At 34.1% G+C, this 7,180-nt stretch overlaps 3 protein-coding genes across 3 annotated transcripts; 2 read left to right on the top strand and 1 right to left on the bottom strand.

Moving 5' to 3' along the window:
• Nucleotides 1-590: 590 nt before the first annotated feature.
• On the bottom strand, nt 591-2,740 carry LOC106111055 (replication factor C subunit 4). Its single transcript, XM_013293021.1, has 6 exons — nt 2,528-2,740; nt 2,173-2,448; nt 1,799-2,017; nt 1,321-1,480; nt 1,152-1,234; nt 591-862 (listed from the first exon to the last, which is right to left on the bottom strand). The coding sequence occupies exons 1-6, from the start codon at nt 2,632-2,634 to the stop codon at nt 655-657; spliced, it is 1,053 nt and encodes a 350-aa protein (XP_013148475.1). The 5' UTR covers nt 2,635-2,740; the 3' UTR covers nt 591-654.
• A 183-nt stretch (nt 2,741-2,923) lies between these two features.
• LOC106111064 (ribonuclease H2 subunit B) lies at nt 2,924-4,640 on the top strand. The gene is made up of 5 exons (XM_013293031.1): nt 2,924-3,175; nt 3,251-3,460; nt 3,612-3,736; nt 3,815-3,989; nt 4,304-4,640. The coding sequence occupies exons 1-5, from the start codon at nt 3,079-3,081 to the stop codon at nt 4,621-4,623; spliced, it is 927 nt and encodes a 308-aa protein (XP_013148485.1). The 5' UTR covers nt 2,924-3,078; the 3' UTR covers nt 4,624-4,640.
• Nucleotides 4,641-4,905: 265 nt separating this feature from the next.
• Nucleotides 4,906-7,178, top strand: LOC106110988 (YTH domain-containing family protein 3-like; the record flags this gene model as incomplete). Its single annotated transcript, XM_013292957.1, has 5 exons — nt 4,906-5,143; nt 5,251-5,275; nt 6,046-6,177; nt 6,561-6,689; nt 6,805-7,178. Coding segments are annotated over exons 1-5 (684 nt in total), but the record flags the coding sequence as incomplete, so codon positions are not given.
• Nucleotides 7,179-7,180: the final 2 nt, after the last annotated feature.

The following is a 7,180-nucleotide window of genomic DNA, read 5'->3' as shown; positions in this document are numbered from 1 at the left end:
TGGGGAGGCGCCGGCCAATGAGGAGCGAGCGCGCGCAAACCGTGACGCGGTGGGGCGCAAAGCCGCGGAAAGAACGTTATTTTCTTTCTTTCCTACTCGCTCTCGCGTGCGTTCAACCGTCAGCGGAAGTGAAATGAACGCGCGTAAACTATAATAATATAGGTAGGTAAAGGCATGGCCTGCCCTGGGCCTGGTAGTGCCAGGACGCCGAAGCGCGCTCGGTGCACCTGCTGCCACACTTTAACTACGTCATGAGTAACAATCGTGATCATAAAAATTAAATGAAACATAATAGAAAATACTAATTGTTGTTTGTAATTAAATGCTTTGCAGAACTATTATAACACAGATAGTGCATGCGATTAAATTAAGTTACCTTTTACCAAGAAATGTTTACATTTAACGATTTAGCTGATTACTGATGAAATTTGTCACTTAGGACTTGTTCATAGATTTCTAAAAGAATGTATTGAGCAGATCTTATGTGAAAATATTTCAATGTAGCCAGTCTGTCTTTACGGATTTCCTAGCAGTAAACTTTCATAAGCTCGTAACTATAATTTTTAGGTAGTAAGGAATTTAATGAAACAATTGTTTGATTACTATATTATTTATGAAATCAAACTTATAAGGAGATAAATTCTTAAATAACAATCAGGGATTGTTATTGGCCATGATGATGGTACATCCGAGGTCGGTAAGCTGCATGAACTCCGCGCCGCCGTCCAGCAAGCGGTGTGAGCAGACAGCCAGCTTCTCGCTGATGACGCACTTCTGCTTGTTGGTCAAGTGACCAGCACTGACCACTGTCGCGCTCAACTGTTCCAGCAGTTGTGACGCTGAGTATGCATCCATTAGGAATCTGTTAAGTTACCATAGTATTCATATACATAACTAGCTGTTGCTCGCGACATCGTCCCCGTAAAATAAAAACAATATAGCCTATGTTACTGACACATAAGTTACCTTTCTAGCAGTGAAATAATTTTTAAAATCAGCCCAGTAGTTTTTGAGTTATTTCAATGCATACAAAAAAAAACGAACATTTCCTCTTTATAGATGAAATAATATATAATGTCTGATTTTGTGCAAAAATCAAAGTGGTTTTTTAACTTAAAAAAACATTTTCATATTATATCCGATATACTTACTTCTTAACAAACATCTCTAGCTCATTGTAATTCTTGATGCTTAAATATTCATTGACCAAATTGTCTGGAACTAAACCAGTCACCTAAAATCAGAATTATTTAATACTTTATTATTATCTTTTTTGATTCTTATTGTTGAGTACAGAAATTCTGCCTTTATTAAAACTACCTCAATTAATCCATCAGCGGTAACTTTGCCAAGTAAACGCTGGCAACACTGCAGGGCAGTAAGAGCTCGCCGCAAATCACCATCACAAGTGTCCACAGCCTGGTGCAGCACTTCACCATCACCAACATCCACACCCTCTGCACTACAAACTTCTTGTAACCTGAATTACAATTCAAAAATTTATGAATACTCTTGCGAAATTAAAAGCTATATTAAAGTCATCTAACTATGATATCTAGCACTTAGGCCACAATCACAAAATTAGCAAACTGGAGTGTGGCACAGTGGACTACAATCTTCGCTTGCATAGACATACAAACATCACATAAAATGTCCATGTGAGTCAAGATTTTAGACCACTCTACCAGCCGCTCCACTCAACTTAAGTTTTGCAGTTTAGAAAGCTTTTTACTCAGAGATATCCCATAAATATGAATGCAACAAAAAGACTTTTAGTGTGTGAAGATATTAAACCCACCTTTTAATAACATTTTCTTTTGCAAGTGGCTTGAATCTAAATTTGGAACATCTACTAGTAATTGGTGGTATAATTCTCGACACATAGTTGCAGATGAGACAGAACCGTGTTGTGCGGGTTTCCCTCTCCATTGTCCTACGTAGTGCGGCCTGGGCTGCGGTTGTCATTGAGTCAGCCTCATCCAGGATAACCAGCTTGTATGGAGGACATGGTCTACCACTGTAATTTAAAGAGAATTAAAATCAACATCTTTGGATATGAACATTTAATCAGAATGTTTAATGAGCAAAAAATTAAAATTAAATATAAAAACCCCAATAAGCCATATAAAATTACTTATTAGAAAAAAATATTTCGACTAAAGTTCTACTTACTCTGGTTTTGTATTGCTGACAGTGAGTTGAGCAAAAGATTTGACTTTATCCCTGATGACTTGTATACCACGTTCATCTGACGCATTTAATTCCAGCACACGGTCGCGAGTTATATCCCCAAAGAGCTGCCTTGCAGCTGCAAGAATAGCACTGGTTTTACCAGTTCCGGGAGGGCCATAGAATAATAAGTGCGGTAAATCACCACCCGACAAACATTCCCTTAAAACTTGTACAACTTCACCTTGATCAACTATGTCGTCAATTGTTTTAGGTCGACTGTAAAAAACAATATATGTTCATTCTCTTTTAACAAAAAAAAAAACCGAAAACATAAGTTACATTTAAAAATACGAACTATTTTTCAACCCATGGTGCCGGTGGTTTCTTCTTTGTAGGTTTTGCGCCCGACGTTGACGGTTTATCGGCTGCTGACAGCTTCCCTGTCTTTAAAAAAGCTTGCATCTTTCATGTATTAAATAAAAAGTGGAATATTAAGTTTAAACCTTTATTGCTTTAGTAAACATTAAAACTGTGTGAAATGGCGGTACCGAAACTTTTGTAATGATTGACGTTGACATTGACATTTATTATGTCAGATGACATATGTTGATTTAAAATTGTATTATTGAATTTAAATATTTGTTGAAAATAACCAATTTTTAATAATCTTTACAACCCCTTTTTGTAGTTCAATTGAAAAAGTTCCGAGATTGTAAAGAAAAATTAGACTTTCTTGTAATAGTTAACAATGATGGCTGTGCAAACTATTAAACTATCTTTGACTTATCTGTTAAAATTTGGACTTAAATTGACATTGACATTTTACTGGGCGAAAATTTTGCTGAACGTTGAGCGGGAAGATTCTATTTTATATTAGTATGAAAAAGTAACTAGAAATAAATAAGTATGACTACTAGATCACAAAAGAAATCAAGCTCTACATCAACTAGTTTAAGTGTATGTCAAAAAAGAATAGAAAATTCGTGGATTTTACTTATTAAAGGTGGAATAAAAGTGTTTTAATTACATTTATGATTTAATGTTTTAAAATTATAATCCTTGTGATAATACTTTTCAGAATCGCTTTTTGAAAATAGCAGTTTTAGCATTGTTACTCTTCCTCATCCAGCTCATGGAAATTTATCGAAGTATTGTTTAGACAATGTTCACAACAAAATGTTTGAAGTGGTGACATTCAATGAGCCATATAGTTCATGGTTTATTGGTGATTATGTTAAATCTGACGGCAGTATTTTAATGGTTACTCCAATAAATCCATTGTTTTTAGGTTTGTATATTTTATTTACTCTAAAAAGATTAATTTTTTATTATGTCTATCAGCACTCTCTCTAAACTTTCAGTATTTAACTATCTCAATATGTATAAGATAACTAAGTTAATTTAATAAATATGCAACTCAAATTGAAAAATATTTTTAGTTCTCCCAAGACTGAAGGAACAATGTGCCAACAGAGCGGTACCATTAAATGATTTATTATCGGAAAAGGGATTTGATAAAATTGTTGACTTTGTTATGAATATGGAATCTATTGGAGATTTAAAGGTAATAATATATTAGAATTACTTTTAATTGATCACAAGTAATTAAATAGCTGAGAACAGTAATGTTACTTTTTATTAGGGTGCACCAGAAATGAAAGCCTACAAATACAATGAAGAAAAAACATTAAATTGGTTAGAAGAGAGGGTTCATAAAGTGGCGAAAGTTTTAAAAGAGAAAAATATCCATGTAACATCTGGTGCAATATCATCTACTTTTGTATCCAGTACTCTGAGCAATGAAAATGTTGATGAAGGTGTGTTTTTTTTAATATCTTCAAGATACATATTATTTATTATCATACCATACCATTTATTATTTTTACCAGATCTGAAAGTTTGGCTTTGGACATGGAAGTTTTATTGGGCTATTTCTGAAAAAAAAAAGTTTCACAATAGAAAATAAATATCATTTACTGAAGACTTCAAAAGATACCAATTGCAAATTTTTCATATGTCTAAAGTGCACTCCTATTTAAGCATAACCCTTTATATCCATTCCATCTGCTTTTTCTATCAGAACTCTATTGTTTATTTAAATATATTTGATTTTGAATGTATATCATTTCAGAATTTTATCTTAAATATGCTCATGGTATTATATCTGAGTACCTTCAAGAGGACCTAGTTGAAAAACTAGAAAAACGATTTAATTTTAAACCAGAAATTATTGAAACAGTTGGAAAGAAGAGGAAGTCTGAGGTTGATTTAAATAACTCAAATAAGAAAGCTAAGAATGAGTCCACGTCTGAAGATGTGAATGATGTGAAAGTTGGTGTTCTGTTAAATGGATCTTCTGAGACTAAAAAGAAGCCAACAGCAAAAGAAAAAGCCAGACAAAAGGCTGCCAGTGGAACAAAAACAATATCTTCATTTTTCACAAAAAAATAAATGGCCTTTAAAGTACAGTTTTCGATTTTCATTCTTTTAATTTAGCGTGCAATGCAAGTAGAATATAGACAAACAATCCAAAACATAATACAAGTAAAGATACAATTTCATTTTTTCTACAATCAATGCTTTTCACAGTCTCCTAAAGCCTAAATAGATTGATCTGTCTTATGTGTAGGAGTTACATGATTATTTTTTGGTACACTATTACTGCGAGTTAAAAAAAGTGAGTGGGACCGTGCGTTTATAAAAAAACATCGGCATCTGTTAATATTTTTAACTGGCAACATTGCGAGATTGTGACGGTCGCCATTGCTACGTCCATATTATCTCGTATTCAATAGGACTTTTATAGCCATTTCATATATTGCTGACTTTTAATTATTGTGTTTCGTGAACAATTTGGACACAGTGAAGTGTAACTGATGTGATTTTATATTGTTATCGTCGTGAGAATAACTTTAATAAGTGCTCAATATTCTTGAAATCGCGGCCAATGTCAGCAGGCGTGTCAGATCAGGTATTTCGTTTTTTCACATATTTTTGTGTTGTTTACGCTTCATTAGATGACTTTTTCCGTTAAAATTTGCTGTTTTCTTTATTGTTTCATATCCGTTGGGCGTTTAGCGGATGAAAGGACAAGGGAATCAAGGTAAATATGGACCATTATGACGTTGCAAATGTTTTCTCCGTAGGCTGAACACCTCGCGCCGGTCAGCGTCGTGTCCGGTCTTAAAATGTGTGCGATGTTTTACATCGTGTGATTGAAATGTATATTTTGCCAATAGAATTAAACTGCGTACAAAGTCACATGTTGAAATCATATGAAATTGCAATAAATTTGACACAAATGATAATACATAGCTATTCATCCTGACTTTGAATCTGTTATACATTTATGTAAATAAACTATTCATGAGACTATATTGTCTCACAAATTAGAATTTTTATTCAATTCTTGTGATATTATTTTGAATATTGCCATTAGCTTCAACATTTCCTATTTATAGGCATATCTAGATAGCATTCACTGTTTGCGTACAATAAATACTGTTTAATGACAAATACAGAGTGCTACTAAGGACACCTGAGTAAATTTATTTAAATAAACACTTGAATACATTACTTGCTCATTAAAAACAAGAACTACTAGACAAAAACAATTACAGTTCATAATGCATTATATTAGAAAATAGTATAAGGAAATTTGTTTGAAAATATGTGTTTTTGACACTTAATGATATAGTGTAATCTATTCATTTTGCTCAACAATCATGTGAAGCACATAAAAATAAGGCTTGTAATATTGCATACTAACTTAGGTTATATTAAAAGGGGATGAACATTCATATTTCTATCTGACTTGACTATAACATATACCAATTTTTGTACGAATATAATTTGTTTGGGTTTAAATTTCAGTGACAAATGTACCTAAGGAGCAACAGTTAGAAAGTGGTGGTGACGAGTTGGCAGAGGCATCATGGCGTCACCAACAGCAACCCTCATATGCTCCACCCATCTCGTCAGCAGCCGATCCCTACAGCGCGGCAGGTAGGTACATAATCTCTCTTGTTATTTATTTTTTAAATTTGTAAGATGTTATTTAGTAAAAAAAAAGGTTCATTTACATTTTGTGTATTGCACTGGGTAGGTTTACTTTATTGTGATTGAATATTTTTCATTTTAATTATGTGCCAAAACAGTGTTGCAAAATAATAATAAAATGCTTCTCAAATATAAATGACAGCTCAAATCTTTAATACATCACAAAGAAAAAATATTCATCTGTAAAACCTGGATTAGCTATTATAGTCCATGATCATCAATAGATATTATAGATGGGCCCTTTTTGCTATGAAAGATACTTAGATGTAGCAAATATTTTGAATGATACTGTTCTCATTTAATTGATGGTGTTTTTTTTTTAATTTCAGGTTATTATGGCACAACAGCTCTTCCTTATCAAGCTTTTGGAGTTGGGGATGGTACATGGTCCACCAATGGAACCGATCCAATGACATTCCTCGGGGGATACAATCCTCACGATTCTTACGGAATGGATGGTAGCTAGTATTAATGCAAATTAAAGGATTAAGTTCACATTGCTCTGTTAATATTTATTTGGCTTTAAAAACCTAATTTTGATAAAATAGTAATCTTACTAATTAAAATTTGCAGGTGTTTTTGGACCATCAACAACTCCCTTCTCAACAGCTGCATTCGGGCAGCCAGCTTCAACTTTTAATTACTTTCATGGAAATGGTGATTACTCAACTTGGGGTCAATTAGGTCGTGCAAAACAGTACGATGATTACTACAGGGCTGACGGTTTGTACGTTCCAGACGGCATTAAGGCTGTCGACAGTGGCGTCCAGGCTCTCTCACTTGGAGAACATAAAACCGATAAAGAACGCATCTCCGAGCTCAAGGACGTATCGAGTGGATCGCAACCCAAAAAGATGACATGGGCTTCTATCGCAAGCCAACCGGCGAAACCGGCACCGACATCACAAACGGTAGGATTGAAAAAGAAAGGCCCGGGTATGCCCCCGCC

This window comes from Papilio polytes, unplaced genomic scaffold (assembly GCF_000836215.1).
Source record: "Papilio polytes unplaced genomic scaffold, Ppol_1.0 DF824180.1, whole genome shotgun sequence".
Classification (NCBI taxonomy): Eukaryota; Metazoa; Arthropoda; class Insecta; order Lepidoptera; family Papilionidae; genus Papilio; species Papilio polytes.
This window is presented reverse-complemented; position numbering and strand designations above follow the sequence as displayed.

Excerpts from the sequence above, each read along its gene's own strand:
- LOC106111064 (XM_013293031.1), top strand. The coding sequence starts at position 3,079 with ATGACTACTAGATCACAAAAGAAATCAAGCTCTACATCAACTAGTTTA. Across the intron at positions 3,461-3,611 it reads AATAAATCCATTGTTTTTAG|TTCTCCCAAGACTGAAGGAA; the intron begins GTTTGTATATTT and ends AAATATTTTTAG. Across the intron at positions 3,990-4,303 it reads CAATGAAAATGTTGATGAAG|AATTTTATCTTAAATATGCT; the intron begins GTGTGTTTTTTT and ends ATATCATTTCAG.
- LOC106111055 (XM_013293021.1), bottom strand. The coding sequence starts at position 2,634 with ATGCAAGCTTTTTTAAAGACAGGGAAGCTGTCAGCAGCCGATAAACCG. Across the intron at positions 2,449-2,527 it reads GCACCATGGGTTGAAAAATA|TCGACCTAAAACAATTGACG; the intron begins GTTCGTATTTTT and ends TGTTTTTTACAG. Across the intron at positions 2,018-2,172 it reads GTCAGCAATACAAAACCAGA|TGGTAGACCATGTCCTCCAT; the intron begins GTAAGTAGAACT and ends TTTAAATTACAG.